The sequence below is a fragment of the Akebia trifoliata genome, unplaced genomic scaffold, assembly GCF_017979445.1.
Source record: "Akebia trifoliata isolate Shusen 1 unplaced genomic scaffold, ASM1797944v1 Contig00608_ERROPOS3031104, whole genome shotgun sequence".
Lineage (NCBI taxonomy): Eukaryota > Viridiplantae > Streptophyta > Magnoliopsida > Ranunculales > Lardizabalaceae > Akebia > Akebia trifoliata.
The window spans coordinates 799,357-817,446 of record NW_028237131.1 but is presented as its reverse complement, the minus strand read 5'-3'; the positions used below and the strand labels follow the sequence as shown (position 1 = coordinate 817,446).

At 34.8% G+C, this 18,090-nt stretch overlaps 2 protein-coding genes across 3 annotated transcripts; one reads left to right on the top strand and one right to left on the bottom strand.

Moving 5' to 3' along the window:
* Positions 1 to 334: 334 nt before the first annotated feature.
* LOC147381279 (putative bifunctional methylthioribulose-1-phosphate dehydratase/enolase-phosphatase E1 1) lies at positions 335 to 12,143 on the top strand. 2 transcript variants are annotated; one of them, XM_086430646.1, is made up of 12 exons: positions 335 to 595; positions 702 to 838; positions 1,854 to 1,949; positions 4,828 to 4,947; positions 5,660 to 5,749; positions 6,618 to 6,800; positions 6,984 to 7,139; positions 8,639 to 8,788; positions 8,873 to 8,974; positions 10,369 to 10,478; positions 10,580 to 10,698; positions 11,875 to 12,143. In XM_086430646.1, exons 1-12 carry the CDS (start codon positions 379 to 381, stop codon positions 11,964 to 11,966), a joined length of 1,572 nt encoding a protein of 523 aa, XP_086286772.1. In that variant the 5' UTR covers positions 335 to 378; the 3' UTR covers positions 11,967 to 12,143. The 2 variants fall into 2 exon arrangements, with proteins under 2 accessions (XP_086286772.1, XP_086286773.1); XM_086430647.1 differs by lacking the exon at positions 4,828 to 4,947.
* Positions 12,144 to 14,688: 2,545 nt separating this feature from the next.
* LOC147381278 (VQ motif-containing protein 4-like) lies at positions 14,689 to 15,789 on the bottom strand. The gene has a single exon (XM_086430648.1). It carries the CDS (start codon positions 15,566 to 15,568, stop codon positions 14,876 to 14,878), a length of 693 nt encoding a protein of 230 aa, XP_086286774.1. The 5' UTR covers positions 15,569 to 15,789; the 3' UTR covers positions 14,689 to 14,875.
* Positions 15,790 to 18,090: the final 2,301 nt, after the last annotated feature.

Below are 18,090 nucleotides of genomic sequence, written 5' to 3'. Positions count from 1 at the left end.
ATTTTCGTTTTTTATAATATAATAATGTGAAATCAATATTTTATTTTGTACATTTGAGACTTCTATTAACACACCAAACTTTTACTTATAGACAACCATTTAATTTCAAAAGGATTTGTGTGTTGTTAGTAAAAGTTGGTCTCCCAATTAAATCTCTTTACAAAAAACTATAATAAAAAACAAAAAAGAGATACTATTGCCACATCAACTTTTACCAATGACACCAATTGTATCCGGTTGGTGTGGTGTTAGCAAAATTTGGTGTGGCAATAATAACTCTCTAAAAAAAATATTAAAAAAAAAAGGAATTATCCTGCATGGATATGGAAGCGACCACTCTGCCTCTGTATCAAACAGAGACACAGAAACTGAAATAAAATGGCAGCAACAGCTCTCAATGGTCTATCAATGGCGACACAATCTCAAACATACCTAGAAACCAAACCAGTAAAGGAAACAAAGGCTTTAGTGTCCGAACTATGTCGCCATTTCTACACTCTCGGATGGGTTTCTGGAACTGGAGGCAGTGTCTCCATTAAAGTCCACGATGATTCCATCCCTAAACCTCAACAACTCATCGTCATGTCTCCTTCTGGTACTTCTCTCTCTCTCTCTCTCTCTCTCTCTCAATCACACATTGTTTGATTGCAATAATTTCAATTTAATTATCTCTCCGTTTCAATTTCTCGTCTTTCGATTAGGTGTTCAGAAAGAGAGAATGGTTCTAGAAGACATGTATCTGATTTCTTCGAATGGTCTTATTCTCTCCACTCCTTCCCCTAAACCTTATCCCCATAAACCTCCCAAATGTACCGACTGCGCTCCGATATTCATGAAGGTTTGTGTACACAATTTACCCATTTTAATTTATTTTTTGATTGTTAATAAGTCTTTCTGAAAAAAATCACTCCTTTTTTGTTCTTCGAGTGTGAATTTAATCATATTTTAGAGTTTTATTACTGTATTATGTTCATATGTTGTATTGATATTTTGTTTTTGATTGTTTGTAAGTAGTTCCGGAAAATCACTCCGGAAAATCACTTTTAAAAAAATAAAAAATTCTAGTGTGATTGTTTGAATTTAATCCTAATTTAGGGCTTGGTTACTGCATTCTGTTGTGTTGAATGTCAAATCATTGTGGCATTTCCAATTAATAACAAGGCACAGAAGTTCCCATACAATTAAATTTAGGGCCATATGTGGGTTCTTTCTGGGAAGATTTTTTATAATTTAATTAAGGTGGTCGATAAAGGTTTGATTCACAAACAATCTGCATTATACATCATTCAATTAAACATATTAAGCATTTGGATGCTATATACATTTGTTATGTTGATGAGTGTGGAGGAAATAGGAATAGAGGGACCATATTATAATTTGCAATGTGGTTTGTGGAAGAAGCCTAGCCTCAATGCGTAAGCATCTGACGCCTTGTAAAACATTTGATGAATCTGTTTTTCTTGAGTACGATAGTTAATTAATTGGTTATATTGCTCATTATTCTTTGAATCTGTAAAAGGCAGCATTTTATGGACTCTTAAACAAAATTTTGTTAACTATTGTAGGTGCATGTGAAATTTTATTCAGTTTCAACTTTTGACTGGAAATCACCCATAACAGGATCCTTTTCTCTTTTCTTTTCTAATTGTTCTTTACAATTTTTTTGCTTATGAATTGGTGGATTCATATGGAAGTAGTTCTTTCGCCAGAGAAAAACGTTGAGTTTGAATTTCATTCTAACGATAATTATTTTCGGAAAGTGTGATGTACTGATTCTTTTTTCATCAAATGATTTTTGGTTTGACTGTCAACTAACCCAAACTTAGTGTTTTTTTTTTTTCCCCTTTTTTTAGACTTATCAGATGCGAAATGCTGGGGCTATTATTCACAGTCATGGAATGGAATCTTGTCTTGTAACAATGATCCGTCCCTTCTCAAAGGAGTTTCAAGTAAAATTCTCAACTTTTACAATTATTTTTTAGAGTGAAATTTTTTGCTTTTGTATTCCTTGTGTACTCCAATTGTCATAGTTCTATCGTTATATTTGCATAACATGCAAGTTTTCTCAATTTGCATATGTACATGCATACCTAGAATTTGTTTAGCATTTAATCTCATATGCGGTAACTAAAGCTCAAGGGGCTTGGTGGGAAGACCACAAGCTCTTTTATGAAGGAAATAAAAAAATGTTTGGGGTGGGGGACAAGGTTAGATTTTAGGAGAATTTTTGGTGCGGAACTTCATCTCTGTTTATTCAATTCCCATCCTTATACGCTTGTTCTTTGAAAAAAAATAACTCAGTAAGACAGTGTCTGATTCGGGACGGGAATACGGATTCTTGAGGTCTGGGATTTAGGAGAAATTTCAATGATTGGGAATTGACGAAGGTTACATCTCTTCTAGATCTCCTTAATTCGATCCAATTCAGAGAGAACGAGTAGGACAGAAGGGAATGGTTCAAGACTAAGGATAAGAAATTCTCTGTGAAGTCTTTCTATTATTGCTTACTTCAGTTGTGTGAGGTTTCTTTCTCTCAATCTATCATTTGGTCCGCTCTTGTTTCTTCTAAGGTGTCTTTCTTTTTATGGCTTGTCTCTTTTGGTATAATCCTCACCTTGGATAATTTGATCTATCGGGGTGGATCACCCCAAATTTTTGCTATCTTTGTTCGAGGGACGGGGAGTCTGTCAACCACATTCCTATTAATTGTTCTTTCTCTTGTGCTATTTGGATATTCTTCTTATCTCGTTTCCAAGTGGATTGGGTTCTTCCTTTATCTTTTTTAGCGCTTTTAGAAGGTTGGAATTTCAATATCTCTCTTCTAGAAAGAGGCATCTTTGGGCTATCCTTCCTTTTGCCATTGCTTGGGGTCTCTGGAGAAAGCGCAACAACAGGGTGTTCCATAGCAAGGAGAGCTCGTCTCACACAGTGATTTTAAAGATTTTGGGTTTCTTTTCTTTTGGTCAAAGATGAGTAAAGACTTTGAGGAAGAGTGCTTCCAAGATTTTTGTATTTAATTGGGAAATCGTTTGTGACTCGTAACACCTTGCCAGGCATGTTTTTTTTTCCTTTCTTTCTTTGTTGTTTTTTCTTGTCTTGTTGTTTGGGGGCTATCTCAGCCTCCTCTTCTCCTTTTCTTCATTAATAAAATTTATATTTATCAAAAAATAAAATAAAATAAAAAAATGCTAGAATTGGCGTAGGTTTGGCAATAGAGAAAATGTTGATAGATAGTGCTCCAAGTTTTAATGAAGTAAGTGACAGGACTTTGTCAATGAAACTAATCTTAGGACATGGGATAGGAGATGGTTAATTATGTCAGCTCATATGCACCCCAAGGAAGACTTAATGAAAATATTAAGGTAATTTTTGGGAAAATATTGATTTACTTATTACAAGCGATTCTAGACAGAGAACAGATATTTATCAGATGAGGCTTAAATGGATAGGTAGGAAATGCAGAAAAGGATATGGGGTGAGGGGGAGGTGCATGGTGGACAATGTGGTTTGGAGAAAGAAATAATGTGGGTTACAATCCTTTGAATTTACTAGGACATGATCTTATATTAGTAAATGCACAGTTTAAAGAAAGAATCAAACATCCTATGTCTTTTAAGAGATAAGCATCTTAAAGGGTGTTTGGAAGAAGGGGGACAGATGTTTGATTTAACTTGCAGGCAGAGCCAACAAGATAGGCATATGGAGCCATGCTATCTATTGTTTTTGCTAGGGAAGCAACTAGTGGTCAATGTGAAGATGGGTTCAATGAATTTTGAAACTAGGTTGTGGGATCAACACTCCACACGTCTTACCAACTTAGCTAAGTTGGCACCTTCATGAAGCATCTACCTGTGATGATTCTATTTTTTTTTTTTTTTGTTGCTAGGAAAGCAAGGGGGTTAGTGGTAAGTGGAGGTATGGGTGGGCTCAACAGGATTTGAACCTAGGTCATTGGATCAACACTCCTCCTTTACTAACTTAGCTTAGTTGGCACCTATACATATGATGATACTATATGTGTGCAATAGTATGCAAAAGCTATCCTTTCTAGTTTTTGTATATTTGTAATTGGCATGCCTGATTTTGGGTTGAACGTCTAGTTTTTGGGAGTGGCAATGGTCAAAATGGTACAGACTACAAAATTATTAAGTAAAAGATAATCTTGATCATAGTATTAAACTTTGACATATTTTTCACTAAATATTTCCAATTTCCACAAGACCTGTCATGAAATTCAACTGATATCTTTATTAAAAAAAAAGGTGGAAATCTCTTCATTTTACGGAATATTTTGGTGAGTAATTAATTCTGACTAAATAATCAAAATTTAGATATAAAAATGTAAGCTTTCGGTGGACATATTTCTATCAGTAGTCAGCATTTACTGAAATATTCTTTTTGGAAAAAAATTCTGAAGATATTGATGAAGTTTATAAATTTTACAAAAATTAGCGATTGCTCATAGTAATAATAATAATAATAATAATAATAATATCCTTTTTTATGATGGTGTCTGTAGCTTGTCAAATAAACTGATCCAGATGCAATAATTCACTGATTTTTTTTCACAAGCCAACATATAGGTAATATCAATATGACACTATTTAGGTTTACAAAAGGCATGCAAATGTTATCCAATATTCTCATCTTGTTTTGCTTTGAAGTCCTCCTATTCCTTGAATTATTTTAGTTGGACTTTTTTCATCGCCTAATGAAAAAAGCTTATGTATTCATTCATGCGTGTTTGCTATTTTTGGTTGGATATTCTTCCTTTTTTTTTGTGTGTGTGTGTGTGTGTGTGTAAGCTTTCTCATTATAATTTTGCAGGTCACTCATATGGAAATGATAAAAGGAATTCAAGGGCACGGCTACCATGATGAGCTTGTTGTCCCAATAATAGAGAACACTGCTCATGAGGGCGAGCTCACTGAATCCCTTACCGAAGCGGTATTTTTTAAATGTTTAATTTTGTATGGTGTGCCTATTGAATTTTTGATGTCGAATGTTGAATGAAGTGAACTCCAATAACAGGGGACTAGTGCTTGCATGAGTGCATATTGAGAATAATCTGTTTCTCCATATGTAGTTTCTACATCCTTGGATGAAGGTTTATTCCTGCAGTTTTATTGTTCCATGAATCATTCTTCATAAATGTCTTGTGTCCTTTTTCTTGTATTCTTTAATTTATTTAATTTAATTCTGTGTGGGTGCTCTATATGCTCCCAAACTTGGAGCTGTTGCTTGTAAACTTGTTCTCATGCTCCATTGTGCACACGTAAGTTCACAATTTGAAGTTCCATTTTGGAACAATTCTTCCGAGTCGATGGTGCAACAAGCAGTAATAGGTGGTGTTTGCCATTACAAATCGGTGCCATCTTGCTCAAATGATTTTATTTAAATATTTTATAAGGTGAAGAAGTTTTTAAGGGAAACAAAATGTGTCTTATATTTCTTTCTATTCCTTCAATTAGTGTTTTTATTTTTTATGGTATTAATTGTTTGACATTCACCCAGGACAGAGAAAACAATATGGTTTCATTTTGGTTTGCAGTTGTTTTCTTTCTAGTAGCAAGATCTATTTTTAGCTGCCCACTTATGTTCTGTGGAGTACTGCTCCAGTAGACATATTGAGGATTTTATTTGCCCTTATGGTTTACAGATTGAAACCTACCCAAAAACAACAGCAGTACTTGTTCGTAACCATGGGATATACATATGGGGAGACTCATGGATCAGTGCTAAGACTCAGGTTTGTCTTCTCGCATGGAAATTTTGGGTGACATTAACTTTTTGTTTTTGGATAAGTGATGACATTAATTAATTGAAGGCTCCATATTTGTTTATCTGAAGTACTGAGCTTCAAATATTAGGATTGAAATTAAATCTTTACTGAGTTTTTTAGTGAAATTAATGTATTTAATGTTTTGAATTTTAATTTTTTTTTTCTATGTTGGATTTTTTTTTTAAACTAGCACTGAAGCTGAGCTCTCTGCCTATTTTCCCTTGTACCGTCTGATTAGTTGGTGTTGTCACATTGCATGACTAACACTAGAATGATTTGAGTTTAATTTACGCTTAACTAGCAATTATTAATACATAATATGAAATGATAACAAGGATGAAGAACTATTCTGCTGCCACGAGTTTCTGAGCATCCCACGTGCATGCACAAGGAGTACACATGGCGAGTTAACAACAATAGCATGCACATTATATGCTCTATTCATTTGCATATAACCATATAAGAATCCTGAGAGTCTAAATCAGTTAGATAACACTATGTTCAAACTTCCAATCCCCTTTTCTTTTTTAGAAACACAATATTCAGTAATGATTTCAGTTTAATAATGTAATATTGTTAGTTTGGCTGGACCTGGTCCCAGTGAAGAAAAGAAAATCATTGCATAAGAATCATATAGTGACTCTATTATATGCAAGTAGTAATTAGTGAACACTTAACATTACCAAACCAATGACATAATAAAACCTTGCGTTCTGGTTTACCTGGAGATAATGCTGATAGTTTACAGGTGTGTAATGCTCTTATTCAATAAAGGAGAGGTAAACAGGTCAAGTCATCTGTTTCCAATTTGTTCTAATTGAAGTTATTATATCAGGCTGAATGTTATCACTATCTCTTTGATGCCGCAATTAAACTTCATCAGTTGGACTTGGACTGGTCTACTCCTGGTCATGGTCCTGTTCATAATGCCAAAGGAGTCTGGGGTAGTTACAGGAATATGAAAAGAGTTGTGAAGGCCGGAGTTCTTAATGGAAATCATGTACCTGAGCAATCCCGAGTGAGTCTTCCTTTCGAAATAAATCCCTAGATTTTTTTTTTCTTTATCCTCTTAATACTAAGCTTTTGGGATGAGTACATCTATTATTGGACTGATCAATTGTTAAACTAATACGAGTTAAAGCTGATTTTAATACAAATTAAAGCCGCATGTTCCCTTACTTTCTTGCCGATTTTTTTGCAGCGTTGTATTCTTCTTGACATTGAAGGGACGACGACACCGATATCATTTGTTACTGATGTTCTTTTCCCATATGCCCACGATAATGTGAGGAACTATTTACTTGCAACCTATGATACTGAAGAAACTAAAGATGATATTAAGTTGTTGCGTGCTCAAGTAAGTTTCTTTTGTCTTCATGTATTGATATTTGCATTATTCTGCGACAATATTTGTATTGCACCATTTTTTTTTATAAGTAAACTTTCATCTATAAAAGGCAGCCAAGATGACCAATGAGGTACAAACAAGACACACCCAACATTAATCCATTAAAATACAACAAACCAAATCCCATCTACCCAAGAAGTCTTTGAAGAATGCTCTCTTGAACTCTTTAAAATTTTACACCAAAAATATAAAAGCCCCCAAATTTAAATGATGATTTCCTGGAGTGACTGCTCATTGTCCTGAAAGACCCATTGATTTCTCTCTTTCCATATCCCTCAACAAATGGTAAAGGAGGTTAAGATCCAAAGGATCCCCTTTGATGCTGATAATGTGCAATTCAACAGAAACCAACCTTCTAACAAGGCCCACTAAAACATAGGAAAACACCCAACAATGCCAAACATGGACAAGAAGTGAGATCATACCTTCGTTGCTAACTTAACAATGTATAAGAATGTGATCTGTCAACTCCCCATTGTCCTTGCAAAGGGAAGAAAAATTTAGAGCAATGATACCCCTTCGAATGATCTGATCCATTGTGAGAATTTGCCCATGGCTACCGATCAAATAAAGAAGGAACCTTTGGACCCCAAACTGCTTCGGTAGGAAACGACGGGTATGATGCCTACATAAGTGCATGGTAAAAGGATCTCACCAAGAACAATCTGTCCCGACTTCCTTCACACACCTACAATTTTCCACTTCTAGGTTTATGTGCACTGAGGCGAACTCCTAATCAAGCTGTATATAAGAGAGAAATATTCAAATCTCCCTAGATAGTTTTATAAAAGCACATGTAGTCTACTGGGGGAAATGACTATTTTATCTTTATGTGAACTTTAATTTTATTGTTTTACTTCTTCACTCGGTTTTAGGCAATCTAACATTTTTAGTTTAGGGTTGCAACACCACCCTGATAAAGAAAAGTTAGTTCCTCTGGTACTATGAAAGTTCAGGAAATGCCCCCTTGACCAAATCCACTCATCATTTGAGATATGATTTGCAACATGTGCAGCAGTGTCAAAGGAAACAAAAAATGACAACTAGAATTTATAATATTAGTGTGTCGCAAATCACCTTCTAAGATGAGTCAATGATAGCTGGATCTGGTCAGGACTGTAGGCATTTTACTATAGTTTGTATCAGGTGTATTCATAATTACATTTGATTGGAATGATTTTTCTAAAAATACCTTTACTTTGTTGATATTAGTGCCTTGTTAACAAACTGGTGGTGTTGTTTATGCATATTTCAGTATACTTTAAACCATACAAGAGTGTCCTTGGCTTGATCCTAAGTTACTTTTACTGGTTTGAATGTCAAATTGTATAATGAAATAGTGGAGATTGCAAAGTTACAGTTCATGTCAGGCTGCTGCTTCAGTTAAATAGTCAAGAGTCTCTTCCTTGAAGATAATGGATGCAAAATAGATTTAATGTTTTGTGCAGGTTGAGGATGACTTGAAACAAGGTGTTTTGGGGGCCATGCTCATTCCCCCTGATGATGCTGGCAAAGAAAAGGTCATTGGAGCTTTGGTAGCTAACGTGGAATCGATGATCAGGGCTGACAGAAAAATTACTGCCCTAAAACAACTTCAGGTAAGCAAACTAGACCTCAGGAAAAATATTACTTGCTTTCTAAAGGTCTGACAAATAAAAAAAACATAATGTTTATTTATTCAGGGTCATATATGGCGAACTGGATTTCAAAGTAATGAATTAGAGGCAGTGGTTTTTGAAGATGTACCAGAAGCTCTTGAGAAGTGGCAGGCTTCGGGGATCAAGGTTATTATTGTACTTCTGTTAGGTTCTTACTTTGGGCATTTATGTTATTATGGATATCACAGCTTCCACTCTGAGGCTCCATTTATGCTACCATGGTTTTTTTAATTTCATATGTAGGTTTCATCTCGCTTGTGTAAATGGAACCATATCCCGTATCATTTCCTGTGTTGATAGAACTGTATTTTGTATCATCTCCTGTATTGATCTTGCAACCTCTTGTCATTGTCATTTATCTAACCTTAGAAATAATAATTTGCACTTCTAAATATATAAGGTGCAATCCATCATTGATGTGCTTCTATTTTGATAATTGTTCAATTTGAGAAGAAACACAAACTATAGTTGAACACTCCCATGTGTTTATCTTTATGATTTTATGGGTTGCGGATGATATCAATACCATTTAGCTACAGAGTTGCTAATTCACAGATGAGTACTTGTAGCTATGTTTACTTACCAATGTGCGTTGCTTTTTTTTATTTTTTATTTTTATAACAATGGTAGTGTTTAGTTAGTACTTAAATTTGTCTAAATATTTAATTTGATCGACCTAATTCTGAACTCCTGACATCAAATGTTATATTGTTATCACGTTGTTTCCTTCGATCCAAGCCTAATTAAGTTGCTTCCTTTGTGTGGATGACCATAAATAGGATCCCAAGTGTACAATTTGATAGGCCGATAAAGATTTTGTGCTAAGATATGCTGTCTTTGTGAAATTTCAGAGAATCAATAAATCACTTTTTGATTCAATGTAATTTCAGTGGTGAAGGTGTGGAATGAGATATTGGAGATGCCTGGCGTATGATAGGTTTTTCCTAGAGCTCTTACCATGTTGGTATATGGAAGTTTTGGATGGGTCAAAATTTGTGGAGGATGATTTTTATCGGGGTGGATGGGGTGTTTCAGGTATAGAAAGAAGTGGTCTTTAAAGACGAGTATTTCTCCAAAGTCATGGTTGTCAGAAAGATCTAAGCTTCTATCATGTATTGGGCAATCCCCCCTCGTTCATTTTAGTAACTTCTTGTCATTGGCTTTGGACCTCATCTCGATTTTCTTTTGGGATGGGTAAACTGGACTTGAACCCACGATGCCTCATCTCAAGTTGACACACGCATTTTTTCACTTGTGTTTTGCTAACGAATTGGCACTGTTATTATTTTTATTTCTTGTTTCTTTTGAGCTCTATTAAATATTTCTCTTCCTCTTATTTCAATCTGTCATTACTCATAAAGGAAGAGTACTAACTAGCTATTTACCTTCTGTAATGATTTCCTTCACTTGTACTTTTATGCAGTTATTGTTTGTGTTTGACGTCATAGTCATCTTGTTCAAAATATTCTTTTCAAAGTCCCAATTCCAGGGTACTCACTACAATTGTCTCTTTATTGAAGGTATACATATATTCTAGTGGTAGCAGGGAGGCTCAACGACTCATCTTTGGAAATTCAAATTATGGTGACTTAAGAAAATATTTATGCGGATTTTTCGATACCACAATTGGGTAAGTTACCTTAATAGCTTCCTTCTGCTTTAAGGTATTTTTCTTCCACTTTACTCTTGAATTAGTGAATTTTTCTCAATATGTTTTATTTTAATGTAAAGAAACAAAAGAGAAACACGCAGTTACTTCGAAATATCAGAATCAGTGGGAGTAGATAAGCCATCGGAGATCTTATTTTTGACAGATGTCTATCAAGAAGCTGTGGCTGCAAAGGCAGCAGGTAAATGCAATTGTTGCTTCTAAATATGTGTAATTGTTTATTCTTTCGTAGTAGTTTAAGTAGCCAAGTTTTGCATTTGATATAAATTCGTTATCTTTTCAAGAAGTTCACTTGTATATAAATTTCTAGTTCATCCCATCATCCTCTCACACCATTGAAAAGAATAATTCTCAAATACCTCCCCACTTGTATATCATTTCCTTACCTTATAGAATAAAGTGTCTCATCCAAGATGAACCATGATAGTGTGATACTTTTAACCTTGCTTTCAATATCCTTTGTGAAAGGGGACTGTATTTTGAACCATGATTATAAGAAAATGGATCTTGGTAACATGATCTACTTGTGTGTCCCACCACTAGGAGTAAGGACAGAGAGTATAATTATGCTGGAGATGCCTTTGACCTTTCCAAGGTAGATTTTCGATGCACTTGTTTAAAAGTTTAAGCACCTTAACCAAGTGAAGCGAGGGCCTCAACTACGTCTCTCTACATGCGGTGTGCGTTTCATGGAATGTGCACCTTCGGGGCCATGCTTTGCCCCAAGGATTGTGTCCAACACTTTTAAAAACACCAGGATCAGCTGTTGAAGATTTTTTATTTGGGTCTTAGAACGGCTCATGGTGAAATTCCATATATTAGTAGATCTCTTCTTGTCGAGGACATGGGGTATTATTAAACTGTCATGCATCTCTCTTCCAACCACCTTTTCGTCTATGTTGGAGTGGAATCAGGCCATTAAAAGAATCATCCTCATCATCCAAGCCTTAACTCAAAACAAGAGTTAAATCCTATTCAGCTGAGAATGGAACACAGAATCTTTGGTGAAGTAGACCTGTCCCTTATCCATTGTGCCAGTCATTGTTACTGGGGATTATGGAAACATTTTTAGTGGCCGCTTCCTAGATCTGTATTTTACATATTCATACATTTGAAAAACAGTTTTCGAATATAATTTCTTTTCACAAAAAAGCTTTTTAAGATGAAAAAGGCATCCTCAACACGTCATAATTATTTTGTTTTTTTTGTCCTGTTCTAACACATCTTTAATTAAGGGTACCGTTAGAGGGTTTTATATTTTTCTTGGATTAACTTAGTGTTTCGAGTTCATGTTTATAGAAAATTTCATACTGTTACTTATCACTTACTAATGTTTGTAAATTAATTAATGTTTCAGGTCTGGAAGTGATCATTTCCGTTCGACCGGGAAATGGACCTCTCCCAGAGAATCATGGGTTTAAAACAGTTGAATCATTTTTAGAAATCTGAAATCCAATATTGTTTCCTGTAATTTGTTTTTTTTTTCTCAAGAGGCATAATTATGATTAATAAATGTAAATTAGAGTTACTATGAATGAATGCGACCCAATGTAGATGTCTGTGTCATCTTGAAGAATCTGTAATGTAAATGGAAGGACCTGTTCATAGCCAACATGTTATTGCAAATGGAGGATCTATTGCAGAAATTTACTCCATTATGAAGAAATGCAGTCAAAAACTAGTTTCGAGTTTATCACTTAAGCCTGTTTGGATTCATCATGATTTCAGGACCCTTGAAGCTGCCAACCAAGGTTTAAGAGTTCAGATCAGAAATGACATTGATTGGCCCCGATCGCAAGGTCCAAAAATATGGACCCCACAGTTGTAAAAATAAATTTACTCATCATCAATGGTTCCCATCTTCTACACCCAAAATTATCATGCTTCGACGATGATTCTGACCACCAATCAATTAATTATCATCAAAGCATAGTTGCTTTGATTAGATTTCACTCTTGATAAATATCTATTAAAGAGGAAATCTAGCTTACAACACTTCTCAAACGCCTTCTAAGAGTACTTTTTAGCTTTAATTCTCTCAAATTAAAACTTTGATGCTGACCCAAACAAGCCCTTAAGATCTTAAGGAGTAGTAATTTGGAACCACTACAAATCATTCAAAGTTTTCCATTAATTGGTGGTTGCCCACAAAAAGCAAAACAAAAGAGGCCTCTCTTAGTTTTCTTGTTTTACTATTTTCAACTCTTTTATTCTTTCCTTTCTTTCAAGTTTCAATCATCACTATGACAAACGCCCACTTCACATCTTTATTTTTTTCTTGTCTCCATTCATTGGACTTGGTCCTTTTTTAGTCATAAAAGACTCATTTTTAACTCAATAGAAAAACAAAAAAAACCAACCTTGCTTGGTAGTTCTTCTTATCTTAAGTAAGACTTTTGTTTCAAGAACACACTTTTTCTTCTTTATCTTTCCTTGAAAAAGAGAAAAACTGCCGAGGGTGTCTTTCTTTCTTCCACGCTTTTTCCAACTTTAACTAGGAATCTCATGATTTGTAGGGAAAATATTTTCCAGATAAAATTAATTTCTTTAAACAAAATATAGTTCATGAATTTCTAAAGGAAAATTTCAGCATTTGATTGCACCTAAGAATTGATCTACAACCATTTTCTCAGAAAAATAATTTGCCCATATGCTTGGTGCACCTTACTTTGGATGTCAATCATAGAATTACATTATTCCTTAATAATGATTAACAGATATAAACTCAATCTCAATAAAAGAAGACTTGGCTTCAAATATAATTAAAGAGAGAAAAAGATTACTTAGCCAACCTTAAATCTTTTTATAAGTAAATGTTCATTAATTTAGAGAAAGATAAGTCGAGGAGATCAGCCCACTAGAGAATAGGAACCCCAACATTAAAACGATGATCACCTTGGATGTACTCAACCTTCAAAAACGAGATAATTTTCTCTTCTTCCAAATCACCTCGTTGTCTCATAAAAACACCGAATAATTTAATGAGGATGAAATCTACCCATGGTTTTAAAACTTGTTCTAACATTTCATTCATGAATAAGACAATTTTCTGATATATTTGAGTCGTCTTATTCAACAATGAGATAAATGAACTATGATTTTAAATCTTGTATGATACATTTGACTAGTCTATCTGTCTTCTTGGTGGACGATACCAAGACATATCATCTCGGTCTCAGATGAGATTTAGAACCATGAACATGTTTGGTGAGAAGATGGAAAAATGGTAAACCATCCAAAACAAAGTTGGTCAAAAAGATAACCAAGAGCTCTCATTTGATCAATTAATCAGCTTAAGTTAAGTCTTTTGGGGGGGACCATAGAGTGGTAGGTTCCATGCAATATCTCTTCCTGCATGAGGAGCACATGCAATGCTTTTATATGGTTCAAACCCATGGGATGGTCTATCTTTCTCAAACTATCTATCACAGTTATAGGCTGTGTTCAATACGATGTGACACACCATAAGATAGGTTGTACACACCACTCTTACATCTGATCACTATGTGTACTTCTGCACCCAGGCAGAGAGCGTACTTGAATAAATCTTGAAATTTGAGAAATTATGTGGTTATGATAATCACTGATCAAGTTGAAGTTTTGGCACTAAAGTGCTCTTACATGGGACCCATTCAATAGGTACCCTAGATAAAGGTCAAGATTCATTGCCCATTGTCTAAAATGCCCTTGTAAAAGCCAAACACAAGTGCTTTGCCAGTGATACAATACAACTCACCCTCACACCCTGTCCATGCACCTCCAACAGTACTCTTTCTCTCTCTCTCTCTCTGTCTCTGAATTGGATCAGTAAAATTAAGAAGTAGAGAGAGACAGAGAGAGGGGGAGAAGGAAAGACAGTCCTCTCACCCAACAATAGGATCAAACTAGAAATTTTCTTTCTTTAACAAGATAAGAAAACCAATTTGAGAACAAAACTCCAATTCTCCAAATGAACAATTAACAGTACAAACAACCAAAAGAGAGAGAGTGTGAGTGAATGAAAACCCATTTGGAAACAAAACTCAATTCTCCAAAGAAACAATTAATAGCACAAACAACCAAGAGAGAGAGAGAGAGAGAGAGAGAGAGAGAGGGAGGAGGAAATTGAGTGAAAGAAAGATTGAGGGAAAGAGTTGTGGAAAGACAACAAAAAAAGAAGAGAAAACTCAAGGATCCAAATTGAGATCTTACATCCCATGCTTGATGGATCTCCATAATAATAAACAAGAGAGAGATCAAATTGTACAATTCAAGCAGAAAGATCTCATCTTTATCTGCAAATAATCCAGTCTCCACTAATCTTCAACCTCTCATAAGTACCAATATTAAAAACTTACACAAAATAGCATATTTTTAAATCAAGAAGAAGAACCTGAAACTCTTGGAGATGTAACTGGAAACAGAGGTAAAAGCCTTGGTTCTGAGTCTCTTGGAGTCGAAATCGGTGATGGGTGCAAATAAAATCCCTTCTCTGCAATTGCTCTCTCTTCCTCTGCAGATGAATTACTACGAGCCGAATCATTATTACAATTTGGTGGAGACCTATTAAATGGGTCTGGAATCAAAGGTGTAACAGGGCTAAGAACAAGAGAAGGAAAATCAAGAATACTTGGAGACAAAATCTCTGGTTTTCTAGGAGAAAACCCAGAATTCTGAACTAAACTTGGGATAAAAGGATTGATCTTTAGGTTCTTAAGGTTGTTTCTCCTCTCATAAAGCTTGTATCCCTGTTTTTTGGGTCCATTTTTGATTGGTGGGATTTGGCTCTTTGAAGATGGAGACTCAACAGGTGATTTTGATGCTTGTTTGGCTGTTTCTGATGATCCAGTGAGCATCTGAACGACTTGTTTGAAAGAAGAAGAATCTGCTTGGATGAAGGTTGTTGGGTAGGTGTTAGTTTCAGATCTAGAGATAGGTTTTGGTGTCAAGAGAGGTTGGACTCCATTACTGTTGCTGCTACTACTGCTACTACTGTTGTTGCTTCCATTGCTTTTTGGGGATATTTGGAGAGATGGGTTCTCTCTTTCTTGAGCTCTAGGTGAGTTTTCCATTGTTGGGTCTTTCTGAGTTTCTTCAGCTCTGTTTTGGTCTATAGAGAGAGAGAGAGAAAGATGGGTTTGTGTTGAAATTAAAAAACAAAAACAAATACAAAGGGAGAGAGAGGAGTGAAGAACAAGGTTGAGATTGATGAGACTGCTCTGATTCCTTTTGGTCTTAAAAGTTAAACTCTCTCTCTCTCTCTCTCCTCTCTTTCTTTCTTTATTTCTTTCTTTCTTTATTTCTTCTCACTTTGGTTCTTGTTTTGGAGTGGTTGGTTTTGATTGGTTGTTAAGAAAATGCCCAAATATTTCATCCAAAATACAATAACACCACCGAATGGTTTGAATTTTTTAGAGTTGCTATGGACACCCCCAACTTTTATTTATTATATTTTTATTAAAATAAAGAAAATAAATGAATGATTGAGAATAAGTAAAGGTTTGGGTGTCAATAGAAATTCACCAATTTTTAATTTTTTTGTCTAGATTTTTATTATTTGAATTTTGTATGAGCTATTACATAATTATAAATAACTAGTGAAATTGCTTGAACAAGTATTATAATATTTTACTATGTTGGGATTATAGTTTGAGCCAAACCTGTGTGTGTGAAGAATCTGTTTTAATCTATAATTGGGTGTGATAAATAATTTAAAGATGTTTCAATGTACAACTTATGACCAAATTCCGACTTCGATACACTGCTCATTTTAATTCTCAAAACATCTTTATCCTATGAATTTGTTATCTTTTATAATCAATGAATTCGTTAATAAATTACCAACGAGATTTGATGATATGGCAAAATCATTAGTATTTATTAGCGAATTCGTTGCTTATAAAAGTGACAAATTTACTTTAAAAAACATGTTTTGGGAATTAAAATGAACAATGTATTAGAATTGAAATTTTGTCATATTCAGCACACACGACATTAAGGGTATGTTTGATTGCATGGAAAGTGACTTTCCATGGAATTTAAAATCCATGAAAAAATAGTGGTGAAAAATAGGTAGGGTTGGAAAATCAAATTCTATTGTTTGATTATACTTGGATAAAATCATGGAAAAATTAAAATGGGGGAAAAAAAATAAGGAAAGGAGGAGGAGGAGAAAAAAAATGAGAGGAAGGTAAGAGGAAGAAGAGGGAGGGGGAAGGATGTGGTGGTGGTAATGGCGGTGATGATGGTGGCGGTGGAGGTAAGTGAGGAAGAAAATGATGAGAAAGATGAAGGGAAAGCGTGGTAGTGGTGGTGATGGTAGAGGAGATGAGAGAGAGAGAGAGAGAGAGTGGTCGGAGATGATAATGACGGTGACGGCAACGACGATGAGGTTATTGTGATGGTGGTGGTGATAGGAAGAAGAAGATATGAGTGAAATAATTGAGGATGGAAAATTTGGGTGGATTTCACTTTTCCACCCATATGGGTGGGAAAGTGAAATCCATGTTTTGGTGGACTTTTTAGTTGAGGTGGAAAATGAATTTCCATTTCCATGTGCAATCAAACACTTGAAAATGTCATTTTTCATGGAAATTGATTTTCCACCCTATTTTCCATGTGTAATCAAACATACCCTAAGATTCATCTAATAATTTAAGAAATTGAGGTGTAATAAAAAAAAGTTGGGGTGCCAATAATAATTCTTCTTCTTTCTTTTTCTCACTAATGGGGGAAGAAGTCTTTCTTCAAAGCATTGACAATGACTCTTGTGGGGATGGGCCCACATGAATGCTTGGTTGATCAGAACAATACATCACATTAAATCATAGATTACATAAATAAATTAGATGTTGGCCAGATCCAATCTTCTCAAACTTTGAAAACACTTAGATTTTTTCCCTTAATATGCCAAAACAGTGATATAGTATAAGTCAAAAAGTAAAAGATTGTAGAACCTTAAGTACTATGTATGATTGAATGATCTAGTGATCCGGTACCATACTATGGTTGGGTGTACCACCACAATTTGTATCACTTAATGAGATCATTTTCTTTTCGATTGGATGGTGTAGATCATCGTGTCTTCAATCATTTTTAGAAGTAATCAAAATTAGCAAGTCTGAGTTTCTATCCCAATTCTCACATAAAACCTCTAAATTAGAATAGTTCGATAGGTCAATCGGATTGATCAAGAGGGGATACTCTGTAGTACTCTTTCCTGTAGTTTTTTTGTAGTGAATTGTAAATATAATAGAATTAAAGGTTTTAAAAGAAAAACCAACACCTTAAACATCTATAGATTAGATTTGAAAAAAAAAAAAAAGATTTTTGAGCCTGATTTGCCGTTTTGAAAATGAACGGTCCCTGAACTCCAATTTTTTAACGAATGGATTTTTGCGTCTTTAAGACGTGGTACTCCCACAACAATTGAAATAAACTTCAGGAAACCTCAAAGTAAAAATACTATAGAGGATTCGCTCAAAGATTGACATTGTTTTGATCGATCAGAAGATATATCATATTATCATACCATTTTTTATTTTTTTATGACTGCAAGCAGGTTAGTAATTAGTAATTAGTGGGTGAAGGTGGG